Source organism: Triturus cristatus, chromosome 7 (assembly GCF_964204655.1).
Source record: "Triturus cristatus chromosome 7, aTriCri1.1, whole genome shotgun sequence".
NCBI lineage: Eukaryota > Metazoa > Chordata > Amphibia > Caudata > Salamandridae > Triturus > Triturus cristatus.
The window spans coordinates 525,109,604-525,134,685 of NC_140590.1; the positions used below are offsets into that span (position 1 = coordinate 525,109,604).

The 25,082-nt window shown below is 46.2% G+C and overlaps 1 protein-coding gene across 1 annotated transcript in view; it reads right to left on the minus strand.

The window, feature by feature from the left end:
- Positions 1-25,082, minus strand: part of MGAT5B (alpha-1,6-mannosylglycoprotein 6-beta-N-acetylglucosaminyltransferase B) — an 819,262-nt gene that overhangs the window by 247,815 nt on the left and 546,365 nt on the right. Inside the window, exons 9-10 of the mRNA XM_085616896.1 lie at positions 17,608-17,739; positions 8,844-8,977 (exon numbers count right to left, since the gene is read on the minus strand). Coding sequence (XP_085473022.1) covers positions 8,844-8,977; positions 17,608-17,739 — 266 coding nt within the window. The remainder of the gene's footprint in view (positions 1-8,843; positions 8,978-17,607; positions 17,740-25,082) is intronic.

Sequence of the window (25,082 nt, forward strand, 5' to 3'; positions counted from 1 at the left end):
CCGTGGGTGGAGAACATGCCCAGGCCCCTAGTCCCCATCTGAGCGTTTAACAACAGCGGTCAGACCAATCATTGGCTCAGGGTAGCCTGGGTGCTTCCTGGGTCATTCCTGTTCCGAATTGAGGAAGGATTGGAGAAACGCGACAAGGAGGATGCGGCGACGCTGACAGGAGCTAAGATGTAATTCATTTTTTATTTACTTCCTTTCCTCCCCACCCTGCCACCCTAATCTGTGCCGGCCTCCACTGCATATTGGGCCGATTCACAAAGAGAGAAGTCAATCTACAGTTGTGGAGTTACACCTACGTCCAAGTGTAGAATTACTACCTTCTGGAATTCATAAGAATTCCCAGGAGTCTGCACAGAAAGCTACACCATGCACAAATTTCCAAGCAGATCCCTGGGAAGATCATGTGATACTCCATCAGGGATCCCATGCCCACTGTGCAGAATTCCCTATAGCAGAGAACTCTGCACTTGGAAAATAGGAACCCCTGTAAAAATGCATATGTTTTTTTCTCTACTTGGAAATATTTTGCCCAGTGAAAAAACTCTTTCCTATACCCTCACTGAATCTGGGATGATTCATTCCTCACCCCACCCTGGAGAGAGATTTACACCAGCAATATAACCCTTTCCTGGCTAGAAAGCGGCATTTGGGGAATGTGCGAATGCCCACAAACATAGCTGTTATCTTTGTTATCTTTGTCCTCAAAATTCCAAGTGGCCTCAGAACCCCCATATTTCTAACTTTTGTGTGGGATTTACAGGTGAGCAGAACTCGTGGTGGACATCTCTTTACCCCAAAATGCTCTTCTGCCTGGCAGAAATCCATTTACCTTTTGGTTGTTGTAAACAAGGCAAATTCAGTGGTAAACCTACGTGTACAGTCGAATTTACCTCAGTAAACCCGTCATGTCCTAAAAATCATTTACAAAAATATTATCCCATTGAGTGTAGGCTTTCTATTATTAACTGCAATGGGGCAATATTTTGTTAATGATATTTACAACACAATATTTCTGTCAGTCTATATTTTTGCTAAGATACCGTAACATACAGAGATACGGGTTCTAATGCAGCTTAGCATGCCACAGGTAAGGGGGCAGGGTAAGGGGAGTCCTGAAATAGCAGAAGGGAAAGCAGGTCAGTGTTGAGGGGTATTTATAGTGGTGCATGATGCTCACAGTACTGGAATAGCAGAACATGATGCATTTCTGTATTAATAGAGTTGTATGTGATGGCAGTACATCCAACAGGGGCGTGTGTGCGTGGGCACAGAACGGAAGTGGAAGAAGATACGGCGTTTCTATATCAACAGAGCTGTATGTGATGCTTAACAAAGGCATATGTGTGTGTGAGCATAGAACTGACATTGCAGGAGATGAGGCATTACTATATTAATTAAGCTGTATGTGATAGTGGTACATTTAGCCTGGGTGTGTTCATGAGCCCTGAACTGACATTGCAGGAGATGAGGCATTACTATATTAGTGGGAGTGGCCAAGATAGAGAAGGCCCACTCCCATGTGAGCAGCCGGGGGATAAAGAAACTGCCGACAAGGCGGGCCGCCCAGAGGAGTGAGGAGGACTCCATCTATTGGAGAAGCCAGGCAATATTGTACCGGAATTGATAAGCCCAGGAGAGACTTCAGGGGCCGCACAATTAGTGAAAGCCCAGGGAGTGGCATGAAAATGAAATTTGTGGAGCCACGTGAAAATATCTATTCCAGGGCTGCTGGGGGCGCGGGGGGGGGCCTACAGTGGGATGTCCAGGTGTTGCGCCAAAATCCTGGGCTAAATTGTGATCAGCGAGTCCCTCATGGGCTAGACAATAAGATCTGTGTAGCACCCTACTTTAGAGGCCAGGGTGAAGTGTAAGCGGTAACCCCGAAACTCAGGGTGATGGACTGCCCCCTTGGGGCCTGGAGATAGGGCGGGGTGAAGTCTGCCCACATGACAGCGTGAGGCACGTTGCCAAAATCTCAGATATGCATTTATACCTAGCCTGACCTCCTGCTGACATAAAGCAATGTCACGTTGGAGTAAGTGTAGGCAGCACAGCATGTTGATGAGCTTGGGGGCGGGACGCGTGGAGGTCGTAGTTGCACCCCAAAGGAGAGGGGCGCACAAGAAGAGAGAAGGAGGAGGGAAAGCTGGAAGGCTGCAGGGAGGAGGAACTTGCACGGGCAGGTCCAACCACCCCTTCCTAACCGACCCACACCTCCCTGGAAGGCAACAGTGATGACTACCCTTCTATCCTACTAGGATTTAAAGGATCTCCATTCAAGGGCTCCTTGGTTGTTTATAGGTGGCCCAGCTTGTCAGACAGCTTTGCGTGCTCGCACACACTCCCCCTGGACATTATGGAGAAAGGAAAGGTCAGGCGGGGCATGCAAAAAAATAAAATGGATAAGTATGTGGTGCCTTGAATGTCTATGGATACAGCCTTGGTGGCATGGGGGAAACCACCTCTGGATGGACCAAACGAGGCCCTTTCAAAAGCAGACACATCTTTGAAAGACATAATCACAGCAATCCGGGCATGAGGTGTTCGCTGAAACCGTAAATTGATTCACTGACTACTGACCTCCCCCTTCTCAGAGTAGACCTAAAACATGTGAGTGAGAGAGTGGTCAATGCTGAGAAATCCCGTGACAATGCAGGAAAACACCCCATTTGTACCCGGCTGATGTGTTAATTGTTGTACACTGCCTAGACATTACTGTTGCCAGAGGCGGCAGGTTGTTTGTTCTGTTTATAAAAAAATCAATAAAAATATATTAAAACAAAAAAAAATAAGATGATATTTTATCTGAACAAAAGCATAATATTATCTACCTTATACTTTGTCCATGTCGCTGGACGCTTATAGAAAATTGCATGTTTTCATTCCTGGAGCCAAAGAATAGTTTATTTAAACGTCATTCTGTACTCTGGCCTTTGTCACAGCAGGTCGATTGTCTACTCAATTTATATAATTGGAGAGGTAGCCGCCGGCATTGTGTTCAGAAAGAACACACAGAACGTCTTGCTGTTTTGCAAGATCTGTGTTATGGGGACACAGGGACATGAACGATTACAGCTAATTATAACCAGTAAGACAAAGGGAGGTGCAAGGTATGCTCGGGTTAGTGACACGTGATCTAAAATATCACAATTAGGCGAAAACATACCACTAGTCATTATATAAAATGGAAACAATGTGGCCTTTACGGGAGCAAACCCAGACATACCCTGGAGCAAATCTGTAGCCCTGGATTGCATCCACCCACTGCCTGTCCACCGGCACCACCTCATCTTACAGTGCTCTGTCACAGCAAGGACTAATGCTTGACATGAATGTGTACAATGTTCAGATTCAGCAGCACGAGTGGAGAACTTTGCAACTTCGCCCACCCATATATGCACACTTCAAAGCAAGGTGTAGAAAAGGCAAGGAAGCCTGTGGCAACTACAGAGTGGACCTCTCAGGTGGAAAGAAGAAAGTGAAGGGTGGAGGATCCACAGAAAGGTCTGCTGGTGGTAACTGCAGAGTGGACCTCTCAGGTGGAATGCAGAAGGTGAAGGGTGGGGGGTCCACAGAAGGGTCTGCTGGTGGTAACTGCAGAGTGGACCTCTCAGGTGGAATGCAGAAGGTGAAGGGTGTGGGGTCCACAGAAGGGTCTGCTGGTGGTAACTGCAGAGTGGACTTTCAGGTGGAATACAGAGGGTGAAGGGTGGGGGGGCCACAGAAGGGTGTGCTGGTGGTAACTGCAGAGTGGACCTCTCAGGTGGAATGCAGAGGGTGTAGGGGCCACAGAAGGGTGTGCTGGTGGTAACTGCAGAGTGGACCTCTCAGGTGGAATGCGGAGGGTGAATGGTGGGGATTCCACAGAAGGGTCTGCTGGCAGTAACTGTAGCGAGGACCTCTCAGGTGGAATGCAGAGGGTGAAGGGTGGGGATTCCACAGAAGGGTCTGCTGGTGGTAACTGCAGAATGGACCTCTCAGGTGAAATGCAGAAGGTGAAGGGTGGGGGGGTCCACAGAAGGGCCAGCTGGTGGTAACTGCAGAGAAGACCTCGTAGGTGGAATGCAGAGGGTGAATGGTAGAGGGGGTCCACAGAAGGGTCTGCTGTGGTGACTGCAGAGAGGACCTCTAAGGTAAAATGCAGAGGGTGAAGGGGGCATCCACAAAAGGGTCTGGTGGTAACAGCAGAGTTGACTCTCAGAAGGCATGCAGAGGGTGAAGGGTGTGGGGTCCCCAGAAGGGTCTTCTGGTGGTAACTGCAGAGATGACATCTCAGGCAGAAAGCAGAGGGTGAAGGGTGGGGGGTCCCCAGAAGGGTCTTCTGGTGGTAACTGCAGAGAGGACCTCTCAGGTGGAATGCAGAAGGTGAAGGGTGGGGGGTCCCCAGAAGGGTCTTCTGGTGGTAACTGCAGAGAGGACCTCTCAGGCAGAATGCAGAGGGTGAAGGGTGGGGGGTCCCCAGAAGGGTCTTCTGGTGGTAACTGCAGAGAGGAGCTCTCAGGTGGAATGCAGAAGGTGAAGGGTGGGGGGTCCACAGAAGGGTCTGCTGGTAGTAACTGCAGAGAGGACCTCTCAGGCGGAATGCGGAGGGTGAAGGGTGGGGGGGTCCACAGAAGGGTCTGCTAGTGGTAACTGCAGAGTGGACTTCTCAGGCGGAATGCAGAGGGTGAAGGGTGGGGGTCCACAGAAGGGTCTGCTGGTGGTAACTGCAGAGTGGACCTCTCAGGCGGAATGCAGAGGGTGAAGGGTGGGGGTCCACAGAAGGGTCTGCTGGTGGTAACTGCAGATTGGACCTCTCAGGTGGAATGCAGAGTGTGAAGGGTAGAGGGGGTCCACAGAAGGGTCTGCTGGTGGTAACTGCAAATTGGACCTCTCAGGTGGAATGCAGAGTGTGAAGGGTCTGCTGGTAGTAGCGGCTGATAGGAAGCCTAGTGATTCTCTCCGTGCATGAACCATACCTCATGCTTTCTCAATACATCACTATTGCCTGCGAGCCCCTGTCTTCTTTGACCTGTAAGGGGACATTTCTGCATTCTTATCTGCCCCACATTCCATGAGAAAGAAAAGCTAACTTACTATCCCAGTTCTAGCTTTACATATGATTAACTCTTTCCAAACCCTACCAACATTTCAGAGGTACAAGGTTGAAGATTTGACTAACTCTCCCCAGAAATACATGTCCTTCAGAAACACAGAACTGACATTTGACTGACTTTGCTTGAGCCCTACCAGCCTTTCCAAGGCACAAGCTGACTTGTGACTTACCCTACTCTGTCGCCACCTGTGTGGGCCTAGCATAGCAGACGCCTAATTTCCCTACAGACTAGGCCGACATTGCTTGTCCGCTAAGGCCTCTGCATAACAACCACTCAGTTACTATCGGAAAATCCAAGCATGTCACAGTTGTAAATCATTCCCACAGCACGGGTACCTGCAGAAGGATAACAGCTCTGTCAAACAAACGAACATCTCCAACAGCCCAGGGGATTTGTGAAATGGTAAAATGATGTGCACTGGGAAAAAACCCAGCGAAAAGCCTCAACCAGCTCCTGGAGAAAGTTCACTTTTCTGAACAAATGTTTACAGAGCTGTAAACATGGCGTGATTGCAAAGGGTTCTTCTCCACTCGCTGGTGTTTAGGTATCAGTGACAGTGGTGTACTTATCTCTAATTTGTGTACAGTTCTCTAAAGAACCCAGCAGGCCAGAGACACAGATAGAGAAAGACAGAGGGAGCGAGTGTTTACGGGTTAAAAAGAGAGGGGAACAGAGTTAAGTATGCGCGTGTGTGTATGAGAGGGAGAGAGAGTGCTTTGTGATTGTGAGAGTAGGAGGGGGAGAGGGTAAGGTGTGTGTGTGTGAGTGAGAGAGCGAGCGTGTTTCTCTTAGAAAGAGCACGTGTGAGAGAGAAAGACAATGGTGGGTTGAAAGAGGGAGGGAGGAAGACTAAAGTGTCTGCGTTTGTGTGTGTGTGTCTGTGTGTGTGTGTGTGTGTTTGATACTTGCCTCCCAGGCCCCCAGTCTTGCAATAAGCACAAACGTTAATTGATAGCAATTAATTTTGCACACAAAGCTCAGTGAATACTGACTGCAGCACACATTGGTACTGACCTAGATGAACGAGCATGCCTTGCTAATTATGTTACATTTACATACTCTTTTTAATCTGTTGCTATATATTGTGTTAACGTGTTTATTAACATCGAGAAATTGGAAATTAATTAAAATAATAATCATAAAGCCCGGCAGTGAATATTCCCAGATGTGGACAAACTGTCTGAGTCAGTTCAAAAACATAATTACCAAATCTGCGCAGGCAGGACAGTAAAATATTTAAGCAAATTCAAATCAGCATGGCCATAAAGCAGCAGGGCCCCTGCAGGGAAGGGATGGCAAAGACATTCAGGCAAAACCCGCGATGCCTGCGAAGGAAGGGGGAGCTCAAGGGATGGCATGGAGCTGCCACTGCCCCTGTTGCAGCAGGCATAGGGAAGGCCCAGGGGGCACAAGCATTCCAAGGGCAGGCCTGAGAGGGGAAATAAGAGGAAGAGGGAGAGGGTACACTAAACAAGAGGAGAGGCAGGACTAGACTGAGATGTGTCTGCTTGGTAATCCTCAGCTGATAGTTGTGTATTTGTCAACTTGGCAATCGCCAGTAGAGAGGTGCGTGTACACCTGTGAGTGTGTGTGTTTGTGCGTGATTGTGCAGACATATGCACGTGCCGCGACGTACCAGTGTCTTTTTGATCTATATTTCGAAGAATAAGATGTGTGTGTGCAACCCTGGGTGTGTACTTATAGGTGTGTATGTATGCCTCTTTGTATGTTTGTAGTGTGTACCTGCATATATGAGTGTCTCTGCCTGCATGAAAATTCCTAGGATAAGATGTGTGTGTTTGGGTGTGTGTGTGTGCATGTATAACCCACACTGTGGGGACCAGCTCGGTCCTGTGTGCGTGAGTGGGTGTTTGAATGTGGGTGGGTGTGCGTGTGCGCCTCTGTGTATGTGTGCCCATGTTTAATGCCTTCATAGCCCCAGTCTTCTCATGTTGTTGCCCCTGGGCATCAATGCTTATTTTGATGGTTTGGGTACTACTGCGGTCCTTGGTGGCGATTCATTCTGCCTCAGCACTGACCTACCACTATGATCATAGACTGAAGGGGGGTCCAAAAAGCTGCACCAATGCATTTTTCCTTGAGACATGCCTCTGGTGGACGTGCCCTAGAGGGATGGTCTTATCTACCACAATAGAGCACGGTCTATGGCCCACTTGTGGGTAGGCGGATGTTGTTTCCCTCAAGCCAATGGTTGTTGCCAAGTAGGGTTTTTATGACAACCCTTTACTCTGTATCGAGCAGACCGATCGGCCTGTTACTGACCAGATTGTGGGGTTTATTTTGCAGTTACCACACACACATGTCAGGCAGTTGGGACATTTCTTGTTGCTGTGATTTTTAATATGGTCATGACAGCAAGGAGAATCCAGGCTGGGAGTTGACTGTGTTTCATTTAGAAGATTAGGACCAAGGTGTCCACGGTAGTTTCTGGACCATAGAAGATGGCATCAAATTCGGGCCCTTAAATGTACTGGGAGCGTTTTTTCCTTCCATACCTGTGGCACTATGAGATACAGCTATAGCCAGTACATCTCAGCTCCTCGTCTAGCTGTTAGCCCCTTCGGGTGAGTGTGCGCTTTGTAAGTTCTTTAGAACTGTTATCACCTTAACAATGCTGTGGGCTACGGTCCTCCAGAAAGACTTTGTATTACATTTCAGATACTTTTTCACAAGCTCTTCCCGATATTTTCTGGCCCCACTAAATGTTCTTTTGCAATAGCCTTTTACGTGAATCTGTTTTGTTATTATTTTTCCAGGTCTGTGGATTCCTAGCATTTGTTTCAGCTGTTTCTCTGTTTCTTGAAGTCTTGAAGAAAGCCCATGGACGCAGGGTGTTTGTGGAGGATGTTGTTTTGTGTATTACTGGGGGCGTCTTTAAAGTCCACGTTCTGTACTCAGAACTGAGGCCCTGACACGGTCCTGTATTTTGCTTTATTATCTTCTCTTTCACTTCATTCACTGGTTGTTCCAAGAGCACCCCAGACCCAGATGCAGGGACCCGTGTGTCTCAGCCTCAATGTGACCTTGCAGGCGTGAAACTCAGCAGTAAAATATTCACGCATATGCTCTGAATATTGTTCAATCCTGATGAGGACCCTAGAATCATAAAAGGGTCGAAACGTCATCCACACTGGGGGCAGTTCGACCAGGAGATTTGTTCTGTCTAATCTACATTTCATAAACAGGGACAGTTTGTTTTTCCACAATGCTATTGTTAGTCTCTTTTCTGGCCTTTTGCTGCTACTTACAGACACACGTCTTTAGTATTCTTATATCTTATCACAGTGAGTGCGCCGAGCAGCAGAGCGCCACCTTTGTACAATAGTTGATAACAATGAAAACATTTATAAAATGTAATCTTTCTTCATGGCAGCATTTACCGTTTTGGAAGTTGTTCAATGATTAACTATTCAGTACCACTGATTATTAGTATTGACTTTTTTTTGAGTAATTGTAAAACTGTTAAATGTATGCCGCAGTGAAATACTGATGTGTGTTTACACTCTTTAATTTGAGCATTCCTAGGCACATACAGACACTCACACACACGCATAGATACACAGGTCTTTACGGGAGCTGCCTGAAGCATTGCAAACAAGTACCAATAAGATTACTCACACTTTCAAACACACCACATGCACTTTGGTCTAAAAGGGATTTGAAGTCCTGATGAAGGACAGAATGTTCCTTCTGCAGGGCACATGTTGTTTGACTTACGGAACATAGTCATGAACTGCTGGGGGTGCAAGTTCCAGTAGCCCCAGTTGGTCCTGAACCCGTGAAGTGTTGCGTATTCCTCATGGTTATAGGCCGGCTCTGTCCCAAAAGTGTCCACGACACGGACATGGCACCTACAGAAGAAAGAAAGAAATATGGGTGCGCGTACACAAGGGCAAGCCGAATGCAGGCATATCCCAGGGCAGCCCAGTTTGGAGGTCAGTGCTGGACCCCAAACTATTAACAGTGTTTACGGTAGAAGTGAATCTTTGAATTGTACTGTATATCTCTTTTCTCATCCATCCACACCTCATCACCCATTGTACTTACCTCAAATACTCTTCCTGCAATGCTTTAAATCTAAAGTGCTTGGGTGAGTGCTTGGGGACTGGACACACAACACTGTGGAGGCCGCAGGGACAATCTGACGGTCAGCAATGGCAGAAGAGCCACTTCAACTCCAGAGGCGTGTTTCTTCTCCAGATGCCACGAACCCCAGCAGCACACTTGCAGGTGATGACACGGCATAGAGATTTCCATTTGTAAAAACATCTCTCTGATTGACTTGTGAAGGTTGTGATCCTCGAGCAGGAATATTTTATCCCTTTCTAAGGAAAGAGCCTTGTTCTTGCATGTGCATTCCAGTCATACGTGTCCAAGGTTCATCATGTAACCTCGTCTACACCAATTTCCCTAGTGACACTTTTCATTGCCTACTTACCATTACTCTGGACCTGTTGGGTTCCTTGCCGTGACCTCCTCACATGCTATGTGCTTTGTTACTCATTTTTTATTTTCTAAGCTTTTCCAATTGTGAGACATTGGGTTGGTTGATGGGGGTTTGAGCCCTGATCAAGCAGCAACTGCATTCCTTGTCAGGGTGAGGGTACAAGTCAACCCTAAACCTCTGGTAGCTTGGCACAGAGCAGTCAGGCTTAACTAAGGGACAATGTGTAAAGTATTTGTGCAACACTTCAAACAGTAATACTGTGAAAAAAAACACACACAAATGATCCCACACCAAGGTAAATACAATTGAGATTTCCTTAATAATAACAAAAATCCAATTCGTAGACCCAAGCATATTCAAGTTTAAAGATTTCCGTGAAAAAAGTGCCAAAAAGCACAAAGCGCTGACTGTGGCTATTTGGTTGCACCGGACTGGGACAAAGTCACAAGTTTCGGCCGACGGCTATGGTGTGTGGGCCTGCTACAGAGACCCAGTTAGGCCTGTTGAACAAAGTGCCTTAAATATTGGTTTCGCAGAGCCTTGCAAGGATCCACGTCCAATATGCATCATGCAGCTGAAGTGATGCATGAGTTCTGAGATGCAGCATGGCTGCGATGCAAGGGCCTGCATGGTCGTTGAGGGTACCATCAACGGAGCTTGAGATGTGAAGTCTGGTGTTGAAGATGTGGTGTGGTCTCAGGGCGAAGCGTCAGTTCCTAAGAGCTGCTAGGCTTTGATGCGGAGTCCGATATCGTCGTAGAGGCTGCCATCAATGAGGGATGTGAGGGCCTGCACCTTGAATGCATCACGTAGTGGTGGTTCCGTTGGGCTGCAGTGACAATGAGGGTCTTTGCTATAGGTCCAATCCATGCAGCAGCAAAGATGCATCGGTTCTGCTCGGGGTTGCACCACATAGCAGAGGCCATGGCACTACAGAGGCTGGCAGAGCACCCTGAGCCCAGTTCCAAGTGTCATGAAATGGGGTAGCACCACCTGGCAGGGTGGACTCACAGATGTTAAAGAGTCCTGGTGCAAGTGCAAAGGTATTGGAAGCCTGTTGTGTCCCTGAGGCTTCAGATAAGGAGGTCAACAAACTAGCCCTTGGAGTCACTCTGGGTTTAAGAGAGGCAGGTTTAATTCTTACCACCCAGGCACAGGATAGCAGACAGCAGGTCAGCAGTTCTTTAAGAGCAGTAGTCCAGGAGACTGCCAGTCCTTTCAGCAGCATAGCAATTCTTCTTCTGACAGAGTATTCTTATGTACAGAAGTGTACTTAAGAGTGTTCTAAAATATGGAATCACTGCAATTTCTCAACATGAGTAGGAAGGGCGTGAGAACTTTCACGCGGTAAGGACAGGCAGGGCACATGGCTTACCCAGGCCCTAGCACCTTTGGTTCTAGTGTGCACACACCACCCTGCTCAGCCCAGTCGGACATGGGTAGATCCCCTGATGGGTACGGTTGTGCACTCCTAGCCAGCGACGGACGACTGGGCACCTTGCCGCTAGCAACATGGATGCATGTGCGCAGACACTTGACCCGGACACAAAGGATGCAGGCACAGACTCATCAGCCCACAATGGCAGGCCGGGTACTATACAAATTTCCATAGGTGCTGGGGCACATTCTCCAGCCTGCCAAGGCAGGCGGTACACGTATCCGAAACAGCATAAGGGCCAGTTCACTCCCCCCCACCTGCATTGGCAGACCATCCCATGTTCTGATATAGGCTTTACAGCTATCCAGTTGGTGGCACACTCGGTGCTACGTCCCACTACCTAGCCTGTGCTATACCTGCCCCAGGTATTTGGTGTACCTGTATACAGGGCCCACAGAGGTGTGCCACCAAAACCCCATCCTATCTGCACCCCCAGCCCAATGCGGGTGAGGCGGGTGTGCGTACCTCTCCTCTGCTATACAGGGGGAAGGTGCACAGTTTCCTGAGGTTATGCAGGAAGAGTCGGCACAGACTAGGAGGAAAAGCAAAATGTTTTGAGGTAATTTCCCATAAGGAGGCCATGTCTAACTCTTCCTTTATGCCATCACCAGCAGGAATTTTTAGGTAATTGATTATCTTTTTGTTATCAGTCACTTCAAGGGCATCAATGACATCTTCAAATGTATCTGTTCACGTAGCCCATTGGTTACCAATATTTTGCTTTTTGGCGGTATTGAATGATGATGGTAGTTTCAAGAAAGCAGCAGCATTGTAGGCCAGTGTCGAGCTTACTGAGGCAGGACATGAAGGTGTTTTGGCAATTGCTCCTAGTTCATTCTCCCTGTGAACCTGAGACATACTGACCTTTGGATCATTCTTGATAATGCCTGGAAATGTTATTTTTTCCGTGGTCTCCATCGAAACAACAACCTGCCACTATTCTGGACTCCTCACTGACTTGAACTCTTCAGAGACCTGTGGAGTGATTCTGAGCCCCACTCAGCAGCTTAGGAGGCTCGCCTGTTCAGGTATAGATGACTCTGAAAGCACAGCTACAAGCAGTTCTCCTTGACTGCTGTACCCAGTGCCGCAGTATGAAGACTCTCTTCAAGTACTTCTGGTAAGCAGACAACTGCTTCTTGCATCTAGTTTGCTTTGTACTTTTTGACACCAGGTTGATCTCTGCTTGACAGCACTTGTAATCGCAGCATTATTACTCTATACTAGGTATAGCTCTATGTTGCATAGTAGCGCGGTACCTTTATGTGTGGCCAGACCAACAGGTTCTCAACCAACAATGTGTAGATTTTCTGTAAAGGCTTTTGCTTTCAGCTGCTTCACAATGGCTGGAACTGCGCTTTAACTCCACATGCATTAAGCGTTGATTCCGTTCTTTGATGAAGGCACACGCAGCATGCATGATCAGTTTGCCTGGACCACAACAAACTCTCTGAGGGAGCACTGTCAATCTTTGCATTACTTATCCCCTATCTCGTCGCCATTTGTAGCGTCTTTCAGCTGGGGTACCTGCCAATGACTATGCCACACACTGAGCTTAGTAATACATATCTTTATTCATATGCTTGTGACTACGAACTCAACATTCTAAAGCAGCCTTCACTACAAAACTTTTCATTCAACTCGTCATAGCTCTACAGAGTTCATCAAGCACCAAAAGGGTTTAGTCATTGTTACTTCGCAAGACACTACAGCCACCAAACTGCCTTCATTGTGGATCCCTCTTAACCCCTCACTTGTGTATTATCAGGAAAAAGGAATGAGCCTTCATCCGCCTTTCATGAAACAAAACTCACATTCCTTCCTCAGCATTGCATGTACAAATCTAATCCAAACCCCTTTATTTGACAGCGAGACCTTGCTCCCTACCTTGCATTTTCTAGACAGGCCCACCACCTTAGCTGCCTGTCTCAAAGGTAGAAATCAACCTCTTCTCCCACATTTCACTACAAGGCTCCACTTTCTCACATGCATTTTTAGGTTTCGCCTGCACATCACTTGTGCTGTGTTTGTGAAATCTCTTGTATTTAATATATTTTAAGAGGGGGCTCTTATCAGATCCTGTAGCCGCATTACATTTGCTTTTGTATGGAACTGTTTTTTAACTTCCCCTGGCTGCACTCATTTATGATACTTCTACTGAAGCTGTTCACACTGTTTAAGCTCCAATCACTGTCAAGATAAGATTGCTTGCCATGGAAAAGGCAGACAGCTTCTAACAGTATGCTGGAACACTTACTTTTTATTACTTAGTTGTGTAAAGCAGATGCTTTATCCTTAGAACGTTTGTGGCATTTTCTAATCCTGCCTCAGTACCTTCCTTTGCACTTTGTAGGAATTATCGTATTGATTTTTTCTACTTAATCCATTTGGTCGTATGCTCAAATTGTAAATGATGTAATAAACACTGCACGTTAAAATTAATGTCAATTTACAAGAAATATGCTATATTTTACTACTAAACAGGCAACCAGAAGTGCAGCTACCTTGCAGACAACAGGGTCATGATTTGAATTGTGCAGCAGGCTCAGTAGCATTAGGCCCAAAAGTTGTCAGACCTCCTCAAAACACATATTATTGTTATATTTGACCACTAAACAGGCAGTAACAATTGCAGTTACCTTGCTGTTAAAAGGGAGTTGAATTGAATAGTACAGCAGGTACAGTGGCACTGGGCAAAAAGCTCTAGGTACCCCACTAAACCCGGATTATTGATAAAATCTTAAACTAAACAGGCAGTCACAAGTTCAGTTACTTTGCAGACAACAGGTTCATGATGTCAATGGTGCAGCAGGTGCTGTGACACCAGCACCAAATGCTCTGGGTACCCCACTAAACACCTAAAATAACTATATTTTACCACTAAAGAGGCAGTCGTGACACCAGCACCAAATGCTCTGGGTACCCCACTAAACACCTAAAATAACTATATTTTACCACTAAAGAGGCAGTCATAAGTTCAGTTATCTTTCAGGCACTAGGGTCATGATTTGAATGATGCAGCAAGTGCAGTGGCACTGGGCCAAAAAGTTGTCATAACTCCTCTAAACACATACTATGGCAGTATTTTACCACTAGACAGGCAGTCACAATTGCAGTTACCTTGCTGTTGAAAGGAGCTTGATTTAAATGGTGCAGCAGGTACAGTAGCACTGGGGCCTCAAGTTGTCAGATCTCCACTAAACACAGAATACTGCTACATTTTACTACTAAACAGGTAGTTACAAGTGCAGTTATCTAGTTGGCACTAAGGCCTTGATTGCAATGGTGTTGCAGATGCAGTGGGACCGGGCCCAAAGGTTTTCAGAACTCCTCTCTACACCAAATATTGTTATATTTAACTACTAAATAGGCAGTCACAAGCACAGTTACCTAGTAGGCACTAGGGTCATGATTTGAATGGTGCAGCAGGTGCAGTGGCACTGGGGCCAAAAGTTGTCAGAACTCCTCTAAACACATAATATTGCTATTACATCCCTCTCTCATTTTTCAAAATGTTTCTGTTACTTACCCACACTATACCACGAGTAACAGCACAATATATTGTCTTTTTGTACATAAACAAGTCATATCATTTTAACAAACTTTCTGTAACTTATATTGTACAACTACTCAGCAAGCAACAACTTACAACAACAAGCATTTGCAATGCAATAGGTCTCGCATTCACACGCGTTTGAGCTATTGGCATTGTAAAGAACAATTCCTTTTATTTATGTTTTGGGTTTTAAAACATAAATAAAAGGCATTGTCATTTACAATAGTAATAGCTTAAACTCTCGCAAATGCGACACCTATTGCATTGCAATAAAGGGCCTTTTCGACCTCTTGTTAGATTGTAAATATCAGAGGAAGAGACCGGCCTGCGACGTCTTCAAAGTAGTGATAAAGAGTGCAGTGAAGAAGATGTGTAAGTGTTGTAAATTACACAGACATAAAGTGTGAAGTGAGAGTTACATTTGATCCGAGCTATAAACACTAACAAAGCGCTCCAACACCTTTTTTGTTCTGTGATAATACTGTTGCGGCTCAGGAGGAAGAGCGGGGGGGGCTATTTCCTGCTCTCTCTGTGATTTGAGTTTGCAGTGTGGCACTGCGGAATGTCATTGCTATCTTTGGCCTAATAAAAAAACACTCCAGCTGTAGTAGGGCCATGGCTTCACCTCCTGGTGCAGGGCGGGATGTGCTTTATGGCAGTCATGGAGGGGTGGTCTCTGCTGCAGCTCTGGCCCGTACAGTGCCCCTGCTTTAACTAGTGAGTGAGAGGCACTGAGGTGGTGGTATTGGTAATATTGGTATTGGTGGTGGTGGTATTGGTGGTGGTGGTATTGGTATTGGTGGTGGTAGTATTGGTGGTGGTGGTGGTATTGGTGGTGCTGGTATTGGTGGTGGTATTGGTGACAGTAGTGGCTCCTTGAGGGAGTGGTGTGGGGCAGTGGAGGAGGGGCAGGGTAGTGGGTAGTAAACTACGGCATACGGCCGCACAGAGATAAGTAACTAAATAAATAAATAAAACGAATTACAGCGCGCGCAATGTCATTAGTTTTATTTATTTATTTAGTTACTTATCTCCGTGCGGCCATATGCCATAGTTTACTACCCCCCACCCTGCTACTCCCCTGCCCTACCCCACCGCCCGCACCACTCCCTCGAGGAGCCGCTACTGATTGGTGGTATTGGTGGTTGTGGTATTGGTGGTGGTAGCATTGGTGGTATTGGTGGTGGTGGTATTGTTGGTATTGTTGGTATTGGTGGTCGGCAGTGGGGTGTTGGTGGTGATGGCATTGGTGGTGGTATTGGTGGTGGTGGTATTGGTGGTGGTGGTGGCATTGGTGGTGGTGGTGGTATTCGTATTGGTGGTGGTGGTGTTGGTAGTATTGGTGGTGGTGGTGGTATTGTTGGTGGTATTGGTGGTGGTGGTATTGGTGGCGGTGGTAGTAGTGGTGGTAGTGATATTGGTGGTGGTGGTATTGGGGGTGGTGGTGGCATTAGTGGTGGTGGTATTGGTGGTGATGGTGGTATTGGTGGTGGTATTGGTGGTATTGGTGGTGATGGTATTGGTATTGATGGTATTGGTACTGGTGGTGATATTGGTGGTGGTATTGGTGGTGGTGGTATTGGTGGTGGTTGTATTTGTGGTGGTGGGGTATTGGTGGCGGTGGTAGTAGTGGTGGTAGTGATATTGGTGGTGGTGGTATTGGGGGTGGTGGTGGCATTAGTGGTGGTGGTATTGGTGGTGATGGTGGTATTGGTGGTGGTATTGGTGGTATTGGTGGTGATGGTATTGGTATTGATGGTATTGGTACTGGTGGTGATATTGGTGGTGGTATTGGTGGTGGTGGTATTGGTGGTGGTGGTATTGGTGGTATTGGATTGATGGTAGTGGCATTGGTGGTGTTGGTGGTGGTGGTGGTGGAATTGGTGGTGGTGGTGGTATTGGTGGTGGTATTGCTGCTGGTATAGGTGGTATTGGTACTGGTGGTGGTATTGGTGGTGGTGGTGGTAGTGGTGGTGGTGGTATTGGTGGTGGTGGTGGTGTTGGTAGTGGTGGTATTGGTGGTGGTGGAGGTGGTGGTATTGTTGGGGGTGGTGGTATTGGTGGCGGTAGTGTTGTTGTTGCTAATAAAACAGGCTTTTGAAAACAACCCGTCAGGTGGCTTAGTGCAGATGACATGTAACAAAGATGGCTGTTGTCAGCTTCAGCCCATTAGCACACGATTATGTGCTACCTGAAATTCACATGACTTATTTCGCAAATAATTTCTAAATCCATTTTACTTGTGGGGGTTGAAACAGACAGGAGATAATGCCGGGTTAAAGTGATTGAAAGCAGGCGCCCGTGTTACAGGGCAGCCCTGCTGCTTAAAAAAACACAAGCGGTTTCAGCTGAAGCAGTGCATGTGCTGCCTGCAGTAAGAAACTCAATAAAGTAAATAATACTTACAGAGTAAATAACAGGTCCCGTCTAACAACCGTAGTAAAGGGGCCAGTAACCATGGGAGGATACAAATGAAGACAAGGCCGTACTAAGGAGGGACCAACAAGCCTATTAACGAATCCAAATGCAGCATTTACGAAGACAATGAAACAAGCCAATGAAAAATATGGGAGGAGAGTGTGCGAGGCTTCTCTCCCATACTCTACTACAGCAGTCTCGCAGAGTGAGCAGCGTAATGCGTTCTGCCACTAGGCTCGACCTAAAAAAACAACTTATCATTAATCACATAGTCGAAACTTAAAAATTTACCAATGCTCATTTAAATAGCTTCCCTAGTCTTTCTCTCAGGGCGAAGCACACATCCCCACCTTCATTTCATGTACAAGCACAGCTGCCTCACCTAGAGTTCATAGACAGAGCCCCAACACTTCATGGTCAGGCTGTGCTCCCTGGATTGCATAAGTCCAACTCTATACGGGCATTTCATGCCCCACACCCTCTACTGCATTTGATGCTATGGTCCAGCTTCTTACCTGCAGTCATGAGCATCATTTTTTTTAACAGGCCACACCCTTCAGCGCATCTTAATGATAAGCTCCATCCCGCTCACGTGTATTTCTTTGAAGGTACCAGTCCTCACCTGTATTTCTTGAAAGAGATGCCCATATGATGCTTCATTTGCTGCATCCCATGGTAGTCTGTGTAAATGAGGTCATAGTGCAAAGGGTCAGTCAGCGGACAGCTTCCTCTTCCTGGTGGAACACCTAGAGCACTGGCAGGAAATAAGACATTTTTCAGTACATCGTATTGTTCTAGAATTTGGATCAATACACAATATTCACAACAGGCACAATCTAAATATCACGACGTGCTGCTGCGCTTATTTGTGAAACGGAAGCGCCAACAATTAGCCCCGGTGAGGCTCTAGCAGTCTCTTAATAATATAGTGAGATGAATTTGAATTTGAAGTTAGTTCTTAGAAATTAGCGTCAAGCTTGTCTTGACTTGTGTTAAGTAGAATTGTGTTTCTTCTGGAAAACTTGTGAGAAGTTCACAACGTCTCCATTTGGAGACGCTGCTAACTTTGCAAACTTCATACAACTTTGCCTGCTGGTGATATTTACAGCAAAAATAAAGACTTTGTGACTTTCAGGAAAAAACGCATAAAAAAAAGTTATGAGTTGCGTCAATGAATTCCAATAACTTGCCCATCCATAACCCTTGCCTCTTCCCATGATTCCGCACCAGCTCCCTGGGGCTCGGTACCACAAAACATGGTGTTGCTGATATACCCTGGTCCCTGTCTAACATCAGACTAAAATGCAAATTAATATAACATTACACCAGGGCTTGGAATCAGGGAAACACTAAAGTTTGAATTAAAAACATCAATTATAAAGCCAACATATGCTTTATTATTTATCAATACATAAACAGCCATATAGAGACATCTGGTGTTCACCATATACGAATTGAAAATGACAACTACTTTAGTTCAGAAACTATAATTTTTGCTGTAATGTTTTACTTTTAGAAGGTGTGATAATGAAAGAACAGGGGGAGATCATCAGGGGAACACAAAAGCATTGCGGCGCTTCCATTGCTTTTTAAAGCGTTTTTCTGAAGATTAGGATGGGTTACCATAAAAAGATCTCAGCTTTATATTAGGTACCTGCGAGGTTCCTAAGAATCACTCGGTGTTCAGAGGCACATAGTACGATATGCATTCTAGTATAACGGTGCTTAGAAGCCCACCATCACTCATCAAAGGAGCTATAGAAATGGACTGATACAGTAAAAAATCTCGGTGTGAAATCTACCGCTTGAGTCCTCCCGGATCTTAAAGAGCCAATCAGAGAAGTAATAATTCTGGGATTTTTACTCCAGATGGAGTCTCCAGATGGGACAATTTTATGGACAGCGACTTGGAAGATGACATGAAGAGGAAAGACCAGAAGCAGGAGTCTATGCAGACACATGGGATGGACCATGTAGGGCTGGGGAAAGGGGTGGTCACTTTTCTAAACCCCTCCTGCAACTCGCAATGACCTACTATACAAACATTCTCATTCACTCGTTCATAGATGACGCAGTGGTACCAGAAATGCAGACAACGTTCATCACAAAACGAAGAAAACACATCTCTGATGACGGGGAATTATGGCATTCATTGATATGACATTTTTAAACGATATCCCTGTCTGGGGCCCTCGTCAGTGTAACACACAAATACAGCAAAAGGCAATGGAAATATCTTTCGAGATTTGTGAAGAGCATTCTGCTTCCTAGCAACACGTATGGCTGAAATTTGTGTAACTTTTGATCCGTTTGAGCTAGCAACAATTTCTGAAAACGATGCAGTAGGTGATAGATTAGTAACAAATGTAGTACATTCACAATTTTGTGAAAACCTCTGCAGCCCCAGAATAGCGTCTTTCCAGTAGCCCTGCCAATAAGGAGTCACTAGACTAGGCAAGAGCCCAGCAGACCACAAATCGACACGGTCTTAACCAGAGCCACTTCTTGGGTGCTGCTAATCTGCACTCAGGGGATATTTAGCAAGATTTGTCTAATTGAGCGAGTGTATTATGCTGATCCAGTGTTTTTGGGCAGTCACTGCTCCTCCATCCACATGGCCAGCAAAATCCTGCCCATGCAGGCCATACACCGGCCCTTCAAACCCTAGAGGAAATCTGCGCTTACCCTGCCCCCTCTAGGTCATGTATGCAGGGTCACCTCAGGGGCCCAGCTGGAGCATGCACACAGAGTGCACTGACATGCACAGCACTAGTGCCGGCAACTCCTGTACCCTAGTCGCAGCACTGACACTGTAGGGAAGGACTTTTAAATGCCATATTTATTTGTACCTTTATTATTCACAAATTTATTATCCATATTATAGTCTTTATTATTATTATCGCCATCATTATTATCAATACTATCACCTCGACTACCTCTAATAATAATATTAATAAAAGATCAAAATACCAAATATTTCTGTTATTCCTGTTATTTCTCTTTTGTAGGTGTTACATAAATTGATGTTTGTGCTATTATCACAAGGCAGAAAAGAACCCAAGAGGGAGAAGCTTGCTATCCAGACAGTATTCAGACAAATATGAGCAAAGGGTATTAGCAGTAAAGAAACCGAAAGACAAGAGCCAGGAAGAGGAGTGTGGGAAAAATCTATAGAGAAACATAGAATATAGACAGTACACAGAAGATGGCGAAGTGCATGGAATACGGATAGCATATGCAGACATATATAAGCATAAAATATACAATATTCCCAGAGATTCCTGTGCGCTGAAATGTGGACCTCGAGTGTAATGACCTCGCCAATAATTAGCCAATTCTTCCTCAAAACAACCTCAAGATAGATGTTGCCATCCAACACCAAGACATCTCAAATTGACATCTATCTACCCCAAATATATCAGTCCAGGCTTGAACCACTGCATAGTGATGAGACTTCCCCTTTCCAGCTGGTGCAAAACTGCTGACAACAGGGGCCCTGCCTTCCTAGGACTTCCTGACTCGTTGGTGGCTTTCAACATCCCTGACCAGAGACCCTTCTTGACACCTACTGATCCCATATGAGCATTACAATCCTGTTATTAAAGGGATCACTAACTTTCTCTCTGGCACAATTTGTTTTGAATGTGCTAATGTAGATCTGTATGACACTCAGTCAAGTGGGGTATGCTCCAGAGTGCAACACCTGTCTCCTATGCTACTCAGCCTCTACAGGAAGCCTTGTTCAACACTCAGCTTTACCTCAAATCTCTTTGGCCAATGGCATCAAGTGTCTCAGATCCTGCCCCGCTACCATTCATCCTGAAAGTCAACTGTCCACAATAGACCCAACCAAGGTAAGACTGTGCCATTCCTGATCAGCAAGGAGCCTCTGCAACCACAGGCCCAGGCTGGCTTGACATCATTAATCTCATAGGCTTCCCTCCATACCTCCTCTGCAAGTCCAATGCCTTTTACACGGAACTCAATGTTTCCTTCAATGACAATGTTGAGAAAATAGATGAAACCGCTTAGTTGAACATCAGCCTCCTCCGTGGAACAAGGCCTTTATTTCCACTAATAACTTAAATGCCACATTTCAAGTTCTCATTCTTTTTCATGTAGACTGACTGTAGGGGTGATATGCTGAGCAGCAGTGCCAACTACACCCTGGTTAATGCCTTAAACTATTTACCATTCCAGCCTTTATCCCATTCAAGAAGTGATGCTCGATGGTTAAAGCCACCCTTCCATATATATGAAGTCCTTAACAAGCAAACAAGAAAACTCCATATCGGTGATGCTGGCTACAACATTATCATTGCCCAATGGTCAGGCATGAGATTCAAAAGACTCAAACAAGGTGCGAGGAAAAAAACCTTCTCCACGTGCACCCCAGGACTGGTAAAGAAACCACCACGGCACCACAGACTGTCGTCTTTTGTGTTACCCCTTAGGGAGGACCCTAGAAACAATCTCTTCCCCATCTCATGGCTTCCTGTGACTCCTTTCCTTACCGTCCTCCTTTGACACATTTCTACTTAAAGTAAATTACCGCTGTAAAGTGAACGCCCCTGTGTGCACCCTGTAATCTAACCTGTGAGGCGCATATCCCTGTGGTTGTGTAAAGTGCTTCTTGAACCTCCCTGACAGGTCCAAGCGATGCAAACACCGCTGCTAAATAGATAAATGGGCAGCATTGAGCCAGGTTGAGATGAATCCAGAATATGGCAGCATGCAGACGATGTCTGTGAGAATATTGCGGACATTAGCATTGTCCTGCAATAATGTAGTAGACAAAATATTTTCTACTAAAATATTCTCAAGGTAAATATGCATAAGTAAGCATGGACTTACTATTAATAATTTAATACATCTACATACCTTAAACATCTATGTATAATCAAGGTACATCTCCCCTTATGGTCAGGCAGGACCCTTCCAGGGTCAACATCAAGCGTCATTGGGCTCAGATGCAAAGCATCCCCGTGCTCATGTATGCGCAGCCTTTATCGCTGTCACTAGATCTCACTAAGTGAAGGTTCTCCGCCCGCGTTCAGCTCAGCACACTCAGGTACCTGACTGGGCCATTCTCCACTCGTCCATCTCCTGCTTCTGAGAGGGAGTGAGCCAGCCCTGCTTGTGAGGTTCTTGTCAAGGCCTCTTCAGGCAGTTACATCTCTCCAGAGGCAGCTACTCTGCGTCCTCCATTGATTGGGGAGGCTCCTCGATGGCTGCGACAGCTGTTTCAAGAGGGTAAGCAGGTATTTGCAGATCAGTGCAGCTCTGCATGGGTCATACAGGCTGGTCTATGGATGGTGTGGCCACAAACAGTCTGGTTTCGGTCAGATGGCAATGCCCCACACAGGCCACACCCTCTAATGAATGTGGCTCAGGTGACCAAATGATTTTATCTTTGAGGACAGCTGTTCCTGTTTCTCTGAGACTTCTCTTATGACACAGCAGTTTAGGTCACGCCATAGATGGTCACAGTCCCGACTAGGGTCCGGTAATCTTCGGTCGTGTTGCAGGTGGAAAGACTGCTGACGCCGTAACATGCAGGTCGCCCTGGTCAATCTCTCTCTTCTGGTAGGCTCATCATTCAGGCTGCAGCTTGCTCTTCTCTCCTTTGGACAGTTACTCCTCCTTCAGAGTTGGCAGCTCCTTCCCCATCTCAGCAGGAAAGTGGCCTTCTAAGGCCTTCAGGACAGGTGAACTTCTCTACAGCAAGGTGTAGAATTTGATGATACTCCTTCACATCTAGGAATCTGGCTGTCAGTCAGATGCCAGCTCTTGTTGCACAGCAGTCCCCTGGATACTATGCGGTGAACTCCCTTCCCTGCTCATAGAGAACTTGGAAAATGAACATCCAGTGGATCAACGGGTCCCATTTTCATACAGTAAAAGGAGACAGGAGATATGTATTCATAGTCTAAGTTTTCAGAAACAGTTTGAGGTGGTTCTCCTTTCCAACATCCTACCCAGGCTGCTCTGCAGACACAGCCTTGGTGTAGAGTGATGCTGTGCCCAGCAGGGTTGTCTTCAATCTGCAGCATCCACAATAGAGGCACAAAGAAGTGTGTGGTTTCTTCACCTCACTCTCATCTGTCAAACTGAAGAATGTGGTCAGGGAAATACAAAAGGAAAGGTCCTCACCCAAGGGGTCCCCTTTACCTTGCAAAATAGAGTCTGCAGTCCCACTCTTCACCCCATCATCTGACCAATGGCAGTGCTTCAGGAAGACTACATCTCTCTCCACCAGAAACACCAGCAATACACTTCAACTGTCCGGGAATGAACTCACTTGTGCAGCACATCAGGTTTGGGGCATCCACATTTGCTCTCGCAGGTCTCCATTATTTTGGCTCACACACCATGTGTGTAGTGCACAGGTCATGTACACAAATCATGCACACATACACTTGGGATGTTAGCGTGAGCCCATAGAAGTGACATTTTAAATGAGTCGGCCAGAAGACACAGGTAAAAATACCTGATGACAACTATGGGTCTTGAGTCCATAAATGTCCATGGACTCGATAATTCTCGCTCCAGTGCATACTCGATTCATGGGTTCACACTCTGCGACTCTGGGCAACAGCTTGCTTAATCTCCACATGGGCCCCTCGCAGCGGGATGCCTGGCTTTCACCTTGCGGATGCCCTGCTGGGTTATCTCACAGGGGAATACCAGGACGGGTTCCCTAAGCAAGCGCTTAGAGACCGCTTGGTGATTTGCGCTATATAAATTCCTGCACATTTACATTTACATTACATTAAAGAGGGCACGCTGCCACCACTGCTCTATGTACTAAATCCATGATTGGGATAGTAGGGCACTGTCTGTTCAATGAGAGTATCCCGGGTGTTGTCCTCCAGGTGGCAGGACATGCCAAGGGCCTCACTCATGCCAAGGTCAGGCCAGGCCTCTGCGGACACACTAGGTAAATGTGAGGCTAGGGCCAAAATTAAAAAAAAACTGAAATCCAGGTACACTTAGGTTGGCTCCCAGGGCAGGGGTTAATGACTACTGAACATCCCCAACCAAACGTGGAGTTCAGTAGACCTGTATTTACCTATATATTCTTACCTTGACAATATTTTGGTAGTCGAATATTTCTGCAGCTTGAAACTAACTCCACATTATTCTGATACAAATCAGTCAAAGGGTCAGCAGCATCAAAGAAACGCGGCAGCAGGCGCGGGGGATATGGGCATCTTACACACAGATACCATAGAATATGACCTATGGACGGCATTGATAAATACAGACGAGGCGGCACACGTAATGGACAGCATGCGCGGACGCAGACAGCACGCGGACAGACAGGCGGCATGGAATAATGCCAGCATAGGTCAGGAGCATGCAGACAGCAAAGCGCATCGCAGGATGGCGCGGAGAATGGAAAATAAACCGATTGCAGAAACAACGGAAATTAGGGTCACAAAAGAGATGCACAGGAGCACATAGAATGCGATATTATTTTGTTTCAACTTTTCCATAAAAAATAAGAACACTAAGCATGATGCTAATAATGCCCTCATCAGTACTTTTAACACCACTGATTACAATAAGAAGAACAAGCTCTGCTCCAACCCCCCGGCTGCACGCTGCTTCTAAAAAAAACATTTAAGAACGTCTTTACAGCTCCCGCTGGTCGCAGTGATGGATGGCAGGAGTCTCAACTCATTGCAGAAGCAGTCTTTCACCTGAGGTAGTGAGCCAGACACGCCTGGACTGGGAATAGAGTCACGTGCAGGCAGGTCGAGCCTTGCTAGAAGGAAGGGCCGCTGTGCAGACTCCTGGGCACGTCAGAGACGTAGCTCTGTGCTTCAGCACCACCAGCGGCGGACAGCGACCCGCCGCGCGCTCCCCTCCAGTTCAGAGCTTCGTTCCTACAGCTCCACGGAATAACTTTATTTATATGGTACGAGCAACATAAATAAAATAAAAAGATATAATGCTCGTTTCTTTATTCGTCGGCTTTTGTTTGCTTTTTACTAGCAATCTGATTATGTGCTTCTTCAGTTTTATTTCATCGCTCGCATCTGTGCGTGTTTCCTTGTTTGGCTGTGTTTGGATTTGATGGGAGTTGTAAGC